We start from the raw sequence: 14318 nt of genomic DNA on the forward strand, positions 1-14318 counted from the left end.
CGTAAGATTTATTGAACAGTATACAATATCAAATGCATGCATTCTTTTAGAATCAGTACAGATGAAGCAAGAAAGCTAAATGATATACTAGCTGCATCACAGTGTGCTGCATTAATTAACATTTAAATGCTCTATGCAACAATCTCAGTTTTGTTCATCTTTTTCTTCAACAACTGTATGGTCACTTAAAATTATGAGATATAAATATCTTTGTATCACCAGTGTAATAAAGGAAGCACCTTAGTACCTTTTTGTAATGACATTACTAAGGTTACAGGAAACATGACAGTAAATGCTAAACGTGAATGAACTGTTTCATGAAGAAATAAAGTATGGTGGGTGGAAGAAACACGAGAGAATTACTGAAGACAAAAATCAAAACAGGAATTTAACAATATGCACAGAAGTAATTAAAATTTTAAACATTTAACGTAACAAAAAATAACAAAGAAACAACCTGAACCTAAACTCAAACTGTAATATATTCACCAATAATTCCAAACCCAGAAAAAGCAAAATGGCAGGGAGATGACAGAAGTAGCTGATGATTTCCTGCAGCTTTACTTAGAGCCATTTCTCACTATTTGTCATGTACACATATTGTATAACTGCAACAAACAAGTATTTGTCATTAGAACTGTGATGTAAAATTGGTACCTTTTCAGTGCTGGATGAGGCTAAATGTTTAACTGATAAACACTTACATTAAAATAAACGTTCCCGTCCCAATGAACCAACAGTATACACATCAACTTAAAACATTAAATTATGATATTTAAAACAAGCAAAAAAATCAAAATGCTTTTGGAAACCGTAATCTCAGACTCTTACAATTAAAACCATAAATCTCAGGTTTAAATGGAGAATGCATTACATGTCTTCACGCTCTGCTATAAGTGATTAAAAACTACAACAAATTTTTAAAAAGAAAGAAATCAAAACATGATTTAGACACTCGTGATTAACACCTTAATATTAGCAGTTTTAATTGATATCTATAATATTCAAGATGCTTTTTGTATAAAATTCATTAAAAAGTCAAAAGTACACATAAACACAACATTAAAAGAGAGCAAAACAAATATTACTGTGATAATATGTAAAGACCTCGTGTCTCTAATCAGTGTTTCCTCAGGGATGTCCTGTGGGTTATCAGGCCTCAGCTGTTTCTGTGGAGCAAATGAAAAATGGGTGCTGGATGGATCAGTTAAATTTAAATAAAAACCAGTGCTGTCACCGTTAATCTCGTTAACGTGAACCGATCCATGTTAACATGTCAAAACTGGCAAATCCCTGTTAACGAGTTAACGAAGATTAGTCCTTGTGAGGGGTTACTCGGCATTAGCGTGTTCACGCAGACGCTTTAACGCCGTCATCACGACTAACACGATTAATAATTAACTCATCTGGAGAACACTCTGACTCAAAATCCTCTGAATGTTTCTATCAATGCATTTCAAGCAGTTTATCCGAAGTTTGTCTATTCTGCACTACAGATGGGTTGAGTGCATTAAAAATGTTTATCGTGTTAACTTTGATGACGTGTATTAACATGATTAATGCTAACAGCACTAAAAACATTGTTCAAAATAATCAGAAAAATAGTTCATGATCACAGCCTTTTAAACAATTTGTGACATTTTAAGATTTACCCAGTGTGGTTACTTTTTTTCATCTTGATCACGATTAAGTTCATCACAGTGTTTCTTCACCATCTCAAGATGTTCCAAAACATCTAAAAACAAAGTATTTGTTTTTATTAAATATTTATTGTTAGTGTTTGTATTGTGAGGATTCCTAACACTTTATATATTCTGTTTACCTGGCAGTGAGCAGGCCTCAGTCTTGAGTGAGTGTTCAATGGACTCCTCCATGGTTTTCTTCAGCGTCCTCAGGACAGTTTCCTAATTTATCATCAAAGCCTTTGTTACTTTTTAAATAGGCAACTATTGAATCCAAGAATAACTGGACAAGAGATAAATTATTGGTTTGATATGTTTCAAGACTGCTTGAAAAAAAAAACAAAAAACCTTCAAATCGTTCAACTGCTCCAACATGGCATTTTTTGCCTCTTCAAACATGTACTTCTTTGACTCCACATGTCTCTCAATAGTGTCCCTCATCCTCTTCAGGGTGCCTGGTCCTTCAAATGCTGCTGCTTCTACAAGGAGACAATCATTTTCATGCACAGTTGAATAGAAATACCGAATTTTTCTAACCATAAGGCGCATCGGATTATAAGGCGCATTAAGCAAAACAAAACAGTAAGATAAGTCAAACTTTACTCAACTCATTCTTCTTGCTTCCTCCACTTCCGTATGTGAAATGTGAAAATGAAAATTACCTGAAGCGCCTCAATGCTATGCTTTATATTAACCAAAATGTCATATAACTGTATAGTGTAGTATTAAGTGGACACGGCCCTGATAATAAAGGCATTAGACTACGTGTCCTTTAGTGGTAGAATGTTGGAGACTCTCGCCCACATTTGTCTGTAGAAGTAGATAACAGGGAATCATCTCTCAGTGGAAATGTACTAGAATACTGTGGTTTAGACTAGAGTGAGACAGCTTGTAATAAAACTGTTAAGCGCACACTGCCATTTGGAGATTCGTGGCAGAGTGTCATGTAGGACGCATCTCCCTTCTGGAAGTAATAAAAGTGTAAAATGGTCTAGTGAGCAGTGTGTTGTCTTCCATTAGATGCCTATGAGGAATCGAAAGAACTCGGTGAAGTGTTGATATTTAACACGTAACATTGATTCATTATTGTTGAATTCTCTCACAGCTGCTCTACTCCCATGTTGTTGCACTATATTAATGACTAACCTCGTATTGTGGATGGATTATCTCAGCTGTTCTCCTGACTGAAGTTTGGTCCGTTTACAGCATCTTGACATGTGAATGCATTTCTCCCTAATCATCGGGAACCCCCACATTAACTTTCATCGAGTGGAAAAAAGTTAGCATTCATCCTCCAGCTTCACTGTGTTTATGTTATGCAAACATAGGTATGTTCCTAGCGATTATGTAGCACATCATTATATACCAGCTAGTCCAACTTCAGTGTATAAAAGGCTCTGAGATTTTATGTCCTGCAATATTGTTTGGGGTGGAGTTGTGGGAAATGACATAGGCAGAGGTTTGAGGTACTGCACTGCTGCTCCAGAAGGGAAGATTGTATTTCTGAGTTAGTTCTGTTACCTCCTCATGTAAGTTTTGTTCCTGTTTGCCATTCTTCACCGTGATGCTCCGAGTGTTAAGTTCATGACTAGAAGTAAATTTCCTTAAATATGTTATTTGGCATGTGCCACTGGCTGCTGCCATTATGTAGTAGTTTATTTGGCCACACGACGGCACCAAAGTTCCTTGTCAATGGTTAGAGTGAATGTTTCTGCTTATAGTATCGCATTACCACTGTGCTTAATTGGAGTTATTATATATTAAGTCATGGATATATTTATATGGATGTGTTGGTTTATTTCATTGGATATTTTTGAGTTTATATTAGTTTAGCTTCTGCAGTAATATATTCGGTCTCATGGCAATTTATTTGTTACTACAGACTGCTGGCAACACTGAGCATCTAGTTGGCAATAAAACGGCCGGCGGTGACAATCCAGCAAAGTGGAAGCGTCTTGTCCTCCTTCCTGTATCCTGACCGATACACTATCTTGTTAGCTGTTGAACCTAAAAGAACTAGCCCTCACCTAACACTTCTAAACATTCAGTAACCTTACAAAAGTCACTGCTGTTTAGTTTTCTCTCTTCATTTATGTCTGAAGTGATAGCAGAGCTATACATTTTGATTTTTTCAAAAATCTCTCAGTCAGAATATATATGTGGTATATCATATTTAGGTGGAAACTAGTGAGCTAACTTCCTGCTAACTTCTAACTCAGCTAAATTTAATAAATTTTGTTTTCATGGATGTCTGGTTGTTAAACGGATTACGACTGGGATTATGCCGCGAGGCTGCTGATTATGGTAGCCGTAATGTTCCGACAATCCATCAAGCGATGTGGCTTCGTAGCTTACCAAAGTAGTACTAAAACATTTTTGACAGATTTTTGAACGCTGTGTACCACTTAAAATCAATTCGAGGTCAGTAGGCATAACCAGAATTCATACATAGGGCGCACTGGATTATAAGGCCCACTGTTGATTTTTGAGAAACTAAAGGATTTTAAGTGTGCCTTATAGTGCGAAAAATAAGGTAATTCACCTCTTTCTTACCTTTGTAGCATCCTTTCATGTTACTCCTGATTGTCTCTGTCAGACTGTTGTAGATCCATTTCTTTTGTGTGAGGATGGTTTTGTTGAGCTTTGTCTTCATTTTTTTTTCCTTAGAGACATGAAATACGGATTAACATTATTTAAAACAACATTAAGGTAAAATAACTACAAGTTCAGTGTTTGAATGACTTTCTAATAATAGCTAAGCTAACAGGTTCATGGATAGGGAAGTTCCCCAGCCAACATTTATATGTGGGGCCCATATGGTTTTGAAATGGGCTGAAAAATGGGCCCCGTATAGGATTGTCCGCGGGTTCCGTGATGGCCCCATATTAAATGCCCATATAGGTGTTATGTTAGGAAAATCTGGGAACTAAATGGGCCCCAACTGGGCAAAGTACACAAAAACCCACCCGGGCCCCATAAATCAAGTTTTTTGTGGGTACCATGTGGGCACTACATAGGCTAAAAAGTGGGTTTTAAGTGGGATTGTCCGCGGGTTCCATAATGGCCCCATTTTATAAGCCCATCTCGATGTTATATTGGTAAAATCTGGGAACTAAATGGACCCCAACTGGGCAAAGCACACTGAAACCCACCTAGGCCTCATTTTTCAAGTTCTTAGTGGGTACAACATGAGGAAAACATGAGCTAAAAAGTTTGAATGGCATGATCTTTTACCTCTGTCTGGAGAAATGTCAGTTGCAATTTGACATTTTTGTACTTTTCAATCAGTGAATCAGTGTTGAGTGAAAACGCATCAATGGCCCCATTGAAATTTCCACATTTTAGGTCGTTTCTGAATGGGGCAAAGATGTGGTTTATAATAGCAGTATTAGCAAGTTTATGATATAGTGCGATTTGGATACATGTATTGTTGTACATATTGATGCTGTTCAGAATTCAATTATTCTCACGGGAAGGTCTTTCTGAATTTTTCATCAATGCTTTCAGTCAAATAAGACGCTAATATCATGTTGAGGTCTTTTCGCTTCCCTTTTTTTGGTTTCTGGATGCCAACATTCCTAACTGCAGACTTTAGCGTCTTGTGAAAAGATCTGCCACTTGTTTTCTGAAACAAAACAGAATTTTTATTTAATTTTTTTTAAACACATGGTCACAAAGTATCCTGAGGTTTTGATCCTGTAATTAAAACACATACACTGGGGTGTAAGAAGGACCTCAGTTTTCTTTCACATAAATTTTGGGATTTTTCAACTCCCTCACGTAGGTGTTGTTCAAAAGCTTTTGTAATGTCTTCAATTGCTTTTTTGACTCGATTATGTTGGATGCTCAAGTTCCCCTCAAGGACTGCACACACCTCGTTTTTTTGTTCAACCTGAAAAAAAAGAAAGATCATTATTTAAAGCAGTAAAACATCACATAATGGTTCTTTACTCATTTTTGAGGCGGTCTTGAGAAACCCAGGCTTTTAACAGGAATCTCATGCATAAGTTCAGTCAGATAGGTCTGTCATCATTTGTCTGCCTCTGTCTATTCGTTATGTCACTTCCATTTTTCCACACTATTGAACTCATTACTCTAGTCTGATCATTTTTTGCCTTCTGCAAATCAATCATCCTCTGTTCTCTGTGTTTTTATATGATTTTTTGTCATTCTGCCGTTCAGACTCTCATTCATGCAACTTGCCCCCTCCCCAACTTCACCTCAACCTTCCTGCGGTCACTCAGAGCCCCATCCAAACTATTATTTTCACTACCCCAAGAATCTAGACTCTCTGGGTCCTGTCCTAACTCCCATCATTTCTGTGCTCTCATTGGTTCACTGGAGTCTCATTGGTAAATAACTATTTAATCAAATTCTGTATCTCAATAAATAATATTCAGTTCTTCCAAATAATCTCTCTCCTTTCGATCACTAATAATAAATTACCACATATAGATTTATGATGTCCAGTATCCCACATTTTCAGTGAAGGTCAGCATGCCTTACAATATATGTTAGTAAACTTTAGTGAACATTTTATGAACATTTTTATTTTATGCATTTTCTTTAAGAAGATTATAAATGAGGCTTTATTGCCTGATCTTACCACTTCCCTGCTTCTGGCTCCTTGAATCAAAGACAGAATCCCATGAGCTCCAGACACATAGTTTGAGGTCTCTGAATGAGCGTCATTTAGATTTTTCAAAATTTCCTTGAGTTTCAGTATTTCTGTTATAAATTGAAAAAGAAATATAAATCTGAGCAATACATTTTCTGTTACACAAAAACATACCATCACTGGTAGTGACTTCACCTACCATTGACATCTGGATTTACATTCTCCCCTTTGAGGAACTCTTTGGAGCTCACTGTGAAGACTTGGAAACTATCCTCACTGAAGTGATTCTGAGAACATTTTTGTTAGTCAGTTTTTATTTTTGGACCGTTTAAGAAAATAATTGTTTTAGATTTTGCTGTCAGATTGTAAATTTACCGTAATCGTTTCCCGCTTTTTGAATTCATTCTTCACTGCTTTCTTGACTTTGTATCTTTTAGAAAGGAAATAAAAATTGGATGTAAAAGTAATTTATTGTTAGTATTGTAATGGAAAATTTCAATTATTCTTATTTAAGGTTCAAGCATTTGTGTGCATACTTAGTTGTGGCACTGTAATGAAAACTTCCACTGAGCAGTCTAAAACTAGATGAACTTATTTCAGCCTCAGTAGTTGAAAAAATAACTCCTTTTGCAGGTGGTCATAATGCCAAGAGCATGAAACAGGATACGCATTGTTCAGTTAGGTTTCAGAGCGAGCTGCGTCACGTGCTGTATGATCACTTTCGGACTTCCTCACTTTTTTGGGGAATAAATAAAGGTGAGAGCTGCACTTCTGTTTCAGAGACTGCATGACGGCGCCTGACTGCGTGTGCTCTCTCTCATGCGCATGATAATAACGAATGTTCATTACAGCCGAATGTGTCTGTGGACTTTGTTAATTAAATTTCTACAACAGTATTTATCTAATTAAAAACTTATTAAAACACATATACATAGATTTTTTTTAAATGTATAACTTTTAATAATGACTTTTAAACAAAGTCTTTTAAACTTTTAAAGCAACAAAAAAGTGAATCATATGGTCACCATGTGTATCTGTAACTATCTGTGTAACTTTCTTTGTAATTTGATTTTTTTGTATATTTGACTTACATATCATCTGGTTTTTCATGATCTGACTTGGTGCAGATAAAATGAATTTGCTGACACTCGCCACCATTTCCCAGCAGGCTGCTGGCACCTTCCAGGATGTCCCAGGCTTCTCTTTCTGATGCTGCTCGAGTCATTTCAGTCACAATCCACACTGTAGAACAACTGGCAATAAACTGAAAAGGAAATGAATACATGTAAATTATAAATAACTAATGCTTTGAAGAAAGATAACATGACTTCTGTGAATTACCTCTGTCCACATTTGATCTCTGCTTCTGTTAGAGTCACCGTTTCCAGGAAGGTCCATGAGTGTGACATGATCAAGAAAATCATTGTCTGGCACTTTGACAGTCACACACTTCACAAGTGGCCAGTACCACCTCTTTACTTCTTCTGTCTCATTTGACTCACTTCTTGTATATCTCACAAATTTTTCAGACAATCCTTCAGCCTGCAAAAACAAACAAACAAGATAAATACAAGCCAATTGAATGTATGTGCTCATAACAAAGATTTTAATGATTGCATGAAAAAGAAGATGGGAAATTAAAATAAGACATCCTAAAATCTGAAATTAAAACCAGGAAAATAAATCCAAAGTAATTAGATTTTTTTTTTTATTAAAAAAAAAAAAGAAACCTTTTTCATATTTTACTGTGGATCACAGTAAGTGGCCTGGTTCTTATATAGTGATTTCTTCTACTGCATGTAAACATTTGAAGCACTTTATAAAACTTGCCTCATTACCCCAAGCACTTTTTTCTGGGTATGTTATTTCTAGCTAACACTTACAAACATTCATTCTCTGATGGATGCATCAAACATCAACTGGGGGTTTGTAGATATTTGGCATGCAGACTTGAGGGAGCCAGGGATTAAACCCCCAACCCTCCGATTAGTAGGTGACCTGCTCGACCTTCTGAGCAGGAGTTTTACAAATGTGAAACTCTTCAACACCGCCACAAAGAAAACTGCAAGCTCCATAGTAACAGGATAATCAGACAGCAACAGGATAGTAAACCATAAAATTTTAACCACCACAATTTCACTTGTTTTTTTGTTTCTTGTTTGATGGATGTCAAACATTCTGGAAATGAGGCACATCGACATATCGCCGACATATATCTGCTCAGCAATAAACTACAGCAACATCTGCTTCACCAGTGCTTTGATTCTGTCTGCACTTTCCATTAGGGTGGCATTACATAGCATGGACATCTTCCTGCTGCAAAGGTGCAGCATCAGGGAAGCTTAATGCTGCTTGGGTAACTATTGACTGCTCACTATGTGATGTTCATAAGCCACACACTGCTATGTACCTCACCCAAACTGTGGTCTAATATATGTTTTAAACTGCAAGTATTCCTTTGTTCTAGAAGAAGAACCAGATTTTATTTTGGTCTGTATTACTGCACACTTACTGAGTCACTTTCCAAAATTTTTATCTTGGGCTTCAGAAACTCTGGAATATCTCTGAAATATTTGTTGTCCATGAGGCTGTGAGTTAATTTTCCTTTCCACTCTTCTCCATACAGCGCTGATAACTTTCCATCAGGGTCAAGACAATCATCATTACCACCATCATCATCATCATCATGATCTTCAAGAGCCTGTTTTAGGGACTGCACCTCATTTTCCCAATCCTAAAAAATAAATAAATTATATCTTAATTTTAGTAAAGCAGTTTTCTAACACATTACTTTACTTCAAGAATCACCATATTCATATTTCATTCTACCTCTTTTGTAATGAACTCGATGTGTGCCTCATACTTTGATCCATTGGTAGCCTCCACCTTTATCATTACTGAGGTACATGCACTGACACTTGCAGAAGGCAACAGGCCCTCCTTATTTATGATGGCATTGATTAAAGAGCTCTTTCCAGCCCCAGTTCTACCAAAGACACCAACCAGGTGTCTCCTTTCTGTCTCCAAATCTTTGATTTGATCCCTGTTGAAAGAGATTAAATATGGATTAACTGACCCATTCTCAGAAACATCAAACTGAAAATGCAGTAAAATCAGAAAGATTTGTTTTTTAAAATGTGTTGAAAAAAATCGCCTTACTACTGGAACAAACTACACAGCTCCATGTTGAGCTCTGACCGAGTTTAAATCTTTAGTTTAATGTAAAGGTGGATATGTAAAGCCAGCTCATATACACGTACTATAATGTTTGTGCCTTTATTTTGGTAACTTCCTTTGCAAACGGAAGTGAATGTTGTAACGGTAACTAGCTTGATGTACAAAAGACGCAAGAAAACGGTAAACTACTGGTAACGGAGAAAAAAAGAGAAAAACACGGCTAAACTGTATAAAAATGAATGGTTCTAGCTACAGTCGACAGGGGAACAAGGTATGCAATCTACATAATTTAATTTGAGCAATCGGAAATGTATAATTTGTATTGTATAGTTTAATAGAAAGCACCATAATCATCAGTTAAACTAATGTAATGAACTGTTAAAATGATGTTATATGTATAGCATGCAATTGTTTTCTTTGTTTGTCTAGCTCTTACGTTGGTTCGTTGTCTCATACACAGCAAGCAGTAATAAAAGTCATTCAACAACCATCAGTTCTGGCCTTCTCAGTTCGACTGGATGCCACAATCTTTATTATACCCAATATCAGCAAAATGTTCCTCCAACTATTTCTTTTTGCTCCAACTTACTTTCTACCCCCCCCCCCCCCCTTCCTAACCTTTATTTTTTCTTAAAATGTTACATTTTCTCAGATTAAGAACTTGATATGTTTTTGTTTTCTGTTGTCAATAAAATATTAGAGTAAGAGATTTCATGAATGTTGTTTTTTTTTTCCATTTTCATTTTACAGACTGTCCCAACTTCCTTGGAAATGGTTGGAAGAGCGTCCAACAAAAATAGGAAATCTTTATTACTCACTTTAGGAAAGCACTGAGCTTGTCACGGCCATGTAGTCTTTCACTGACACGTCTCATTATGTCTTTGACATCAGACAGTATTTCTGTTTCTGTCAGAGGGAAAGTAAAAAACTAATAAGTACGAACCTGGAACCAGTGTAATGCAAATATGGTCCACTGATATGTACCTGACTGTGATCCTGCTGCAGAGTTGTATTGTCGTTTAGGAGATGGTTGCCATTCGACGAACTCACTCTGAAAAAGTTCTGACTTTCTTTTTCCTTTTTGGATTTAAACAAAATGATAAAATTAAAAAAAAAAATCTATGAATATTGAAACTTCTGATTATGGTGTATTTTAGATGTTGCAAAAATAATACTGTGAAAATAAATAAATAAATTAGATGTATTAAAATGAGAGTAAGATACATTTTTCTCACCTTTTTCACTTATTGATGGCAAATCCTGTGGAAGCATATAAATATTCAACTTTCACGTTTGAAATTAAATTATTATAAATTGTACATGTATGCATAATTGAATTTATAGAAGAAATCATTGCTCCTGTACAGAAACAATTTGTTCTTTAACAAACTGTCAAAAACATTCACATGCACTTTTTAAAATGTACACACTTATATGTACATATATTCTCAGCTAGCACAGTGATTAAAAAAAAAAAAAGGAAAACTTTTGCATTCTTGCCTCTCAGTAAACATGATCCCATGAGTCAATGTTTCTGCCTAATTCAGCACCAGTGACACAGACCAGTTGGTGACCACCCCATCCCTGGCAACCACCAGCTGTTAGGGTAAAATGTGTATTCCAACATCAGGCAACTACATCAATTGTTTAGTGGTTGGTGGAGGTTGTAAGAACTTTAAGTCGCAGGGTGGTCAGGCTTGTGTGACTGGGGCTTTGCTTTGACTCAGGTCACCTTAGTGTATATTTATGAAGAATGAAGGCATGCTGCTTCATTATCTGATTTCCAATAACCCTTACCTGATCCAAATCAGCTGTTGCTATCACTATGTAGCAGGGTGTGGTTTTTGCAGGGTGACACAATAGGACTTTCATGAATTTCCCCCATGCACATTAGTGGTGTGAGATACTGCTGGATTTGGTATTCCTTTTATACTAAGTAAATAAAGGCCCAGTATCAACGATTTTGATACAGATACTGATGCTTTTTAATAATTATGGTGGATGGTGGATCAAACTGCTAAATCAGAATGAATTTTCATGACCTGTAAGTGTTTGGGGGATTTTCTTTTCTTTGGATTATTAATTAAACCCAAGGACAGAAAACATATAATGAGAAGTCTGTATCACATCTACTTGTAGTTTAAATATAGTAACTGCACAGTATCCCTTTTACAGTTAACACAAAGGGGTTATGATAAATTCGGGATATTTGTTTCAATCACAATAAATGTTATTATGACACTTGAAAGCAGCAGCACTTAGATAGACGGCCAGGTTGCCTCTTTGATGATTCTAGGAGTAACAAAGAAACAGAAACCAGTATCCCAAAAAGTTAATTCTGTTCATCTGGACTGTTTTCAGTGGGAGAAACGTTTCATCGCTCATCCAAGTGACTTCTTCAGTCTCAGCTAACTGCAGGTTTCCCCAACCTTATAAACATTTGCACTTTATATAGTTGGGAAAATTTGGGATTTACTTACCTGGATGATTGAGCATGTATCAAGACAGAAACTAATATCAATCTCATTATGCTCCTATTTATCAATATCAAAACAAACTTTGGCATCTATGTTTTGGTTTGATCCGCCCACCACCAGGGCCATGCAGAGCTGTTTAAAGGGGCGGGTGCTCAAAGTTAAAAACAGGCACATACAGCCAGGCTGAACAACAACACACATTCTTTAAGAATCTAATACGGAATCGCATCATACTATATCACTGTTTTACCTGATGGGGTACAATGCTGCTGTTGAGGAGTTTCTGCTGATCCTGCTCCTGATAGTGCAGGAGGAACGGGCTGTGTTGAGCTGCAACTGGAGACTGTAAAAAGTCCATAGGAGAGATGGTAGCTGATTAAACAAATGCTATGAGATAATAATAAAAAAGATTGGTGAAAGTGCCATGTCAGCAACCATAAGGCAACAAAACTGTGAGAAACAAACTAGACTATGAATCACTCTTTGCCTCTCTTCTTCCTCCCATCTCCTCATCTCATTTATCACTCTCTACTTGCTGTCCATCTGAGGCACAATTTACTATTGCAATAAACTATTATTTAATTATCCACACTTAAAAACCTCATCTATCTATTCTATAATAAAACTGTTTTTGACTTACTTGACCAGAAGTATTGACGGCTTCTTTTTGTGGTTGAGTTGTATTTTGCTCTTCCTAACATAATGAAAACATGGCAAATCCATATTGGCAAAATATGTGAATAATATAGCTATCATAGACACACTGATAGTTAAGTAGTTTATGCACCATAATAATTCTACAACAAATTCATCTGTAAACTTTAACACGAGTGAGGTTTTTCAGACAAAAAGGAAAGAAATCTTAAAGCATTTAATTACCTTTAACAGCTTTAGTTTATCCTTGAATTTTACTCTAGGTCCAGCTTTTGTGATCAATTGATCAATTTCCTGTTCATCGAGAAGATACAGACTTTCCTTATCAATTTCTTGAGCTGTAATAAAGTTAAATAGCAGAAATAACGATTATTTATAAAATTACTTCAGAAACACTTTTTTAAAGGAGTTCTGCATTGATGTATGATTTGAACACATTTAATTCCCTTTTATTTTAAGCAAGTATCACTTTCCAGTCTTAGGACATCTTCTCTTGCACATTTTGTGGAGTAAATATGAAAATGTGTATTAATAGGTATTATTTTTCAGAGTTAACAAAACGTATAAGTATCAATATCTGTACCCATCACTGATGCACAGTAATAATTTACCTTCAAATGCCTCAATCCAGTCACTTAGTTTCCATTCAGTCAGTTTGTTTCGCACAAAACCATCCATGACCAAGAATAGAAACTGAAAGAAATTGTAATTTCTGATCCTGTCAAGGTGAACGAGCGGACTCTAGCGCAGAACTAAGGTTTTAATTAAAGAGAGTTTATTTACAGTGACACCAGGCGCTATAAACAACAGTGCAGAGCAATTAGTGCTCCCGGGAATCCAGGGGAAAATGAACACGTCCAAAACTCCTCTTCTCAATCGCCAGTCCCTCACACTTCCTCTTTTGTACGATACACGACGTCCACATACGAATATCCTAACTCACGTCAAAGACAAGGGAAAATAGGGAAGCGTCCAGTAGGGTCTGTACACGGGAAGAGAACACAAGTTAGACATCCACAGAAACACGAGCGCCACGATCCAGCGACAAGTAACACAGAGCCGCCGCCCTGCGCAGCAGGTGAGTGGAATAATTGCAGGTGCGCAGGCCAAGAGCGTGGACCAATGACTGTAGAAAATGTGGGCGGCCTGACAGCTCCCCGTTATGCTGGCTGCATTGTAGATCATAAACCCCGCCTCCTCCGTGTTAACGGATGGCACTGGGGTCAGACCGACTAAAATGAAAGCCTTCTCCTCAGAAACCTTTTTTCTAGAGTTCCATCTGCTATTTTAAGTAGTTCTTATAACATTAATTTGGGTTTAGGGAGTCATTTTTCTCACAAATGTATTTTAATGATAACTAGATGCTGTAATGATAACACATTATGCACTTAACATATAACTATAACATCTATGATGAATGTGGTTCAATTCAACACATGCGCTGAAGGCATTGACACATTGACTATATGTGTAAATGGCCCAGACGTGGTACTGCAAAGTCAGATTTAGTCACTTTGCAAAACTGAAATACCAAAAACCTCCACCCCAGAGAGAAGGGTTACATCTCCTGGGTTTAGGTGTGGCTTGCCCCTCTGGGGGCGGGGGTACCTGGACCTGGGATATAGAGTATGTTTGGGGAGTGCAACTGTCTGTGCAGTGTCTATTTGTGTCTGTCTAAACGTTGGGTGAGTGCTGAGTATTTGGTTGTGC

At 36.7% G+C, this 14318-nt stretch overlaps 1 protein-coding gene across 2 annotated transcripts in view; it reads right to left on the bottom strand.

The window, feature by feature from the left end:
• LOC112431570 (nuclear GTPase SLIP-GC-like) overlaps positions 1–14318 on the bottom strand; it is a 22814-nt gene continuing 8496 nt past the window's right edge. Inside the window, exons 2-23 of one of the 2 annotated variants that reach the window (XM_076883177.1) lie at positions 13220–13590; positions 12834–12946; positions 12595–12648; positions 12205–12297; positions 10713–10737; positions 10462–10554; positions 10296–10383; positions 9130–9343; positions 8813–9034; positions 7642–7842; positions 7392–7564; positions 6676–6730; positions 6500–6587; positions 6289–6410; positions 5398–5574; positions 5153–5307; positions 4917–5034; positions 4236–4344; positions 2031–2161; positions 1823–1904; positions 1653–1735; positions 1–1169 (exon numbers count right to left, since the gene is read on the bottom strand). In XM_076883177.1, coding sequence (XP_076739292.1) covers positions 1662–1735; positions 1823–1904; positions 2031–2161; positions 4236–4344; positions 4917–5034; positions 5153–5307; positions 5398–5574; positions 6289–6410; positions 6500–6587; positions 6676–6730; positions 7392–7564; positions 7642–7842; positions 8813–9034; positions 9130–9343; positions 10296–10383; positions 10462–10554; positions 10713–10737; positions 12205–12297; positions 12595–12648; positions 12834–12946; positions 13220–13286 — 2454 coding nt within the window. In that variant the 5' untranslated portion in view covers positions 13287–13590 and the 3' untranslated portion in view covers positions 1–1169; positions 1653–1661. Of the gene's footprint in view, positions 1170–1652; positions 1736–1822; positions 1905–2030; positions 2162–4235; positions 4345–4916; positions 5035–5152; positions 5308–5397; positions 5575–6288; positions 6411–6499; positions 6588–6675; positions 6731–7391; positions 7565–7641; positions 7843–8812; positions 9035–9129; positions 9344–10295; positions 10384–10461; positions 10555–10712; positions 10738–12204; positions 12298–12594; positions 12649–12833; positions 12947–13219; positions 13730–14318 lie in introns of those variants that run through there. The other variant, XM_024800222.2, reaches the window with a different exon arrangement.

Source organism: Maylandia zebra, linkage group LG4, assembly GCF_041146795.1.
Source record: "Maylandia zebra isolate NMK-2024a linkage group LG4, Mzebra_GT3a, whole genome shotgun sequence".
In the NCBI taxonomy this organism is placed as follows: Eukaryota; Metazoa; Chordata; class Actinopteri; order Cichliformes; family Cichlidae; genus Maylandia; species Maylandia zebra.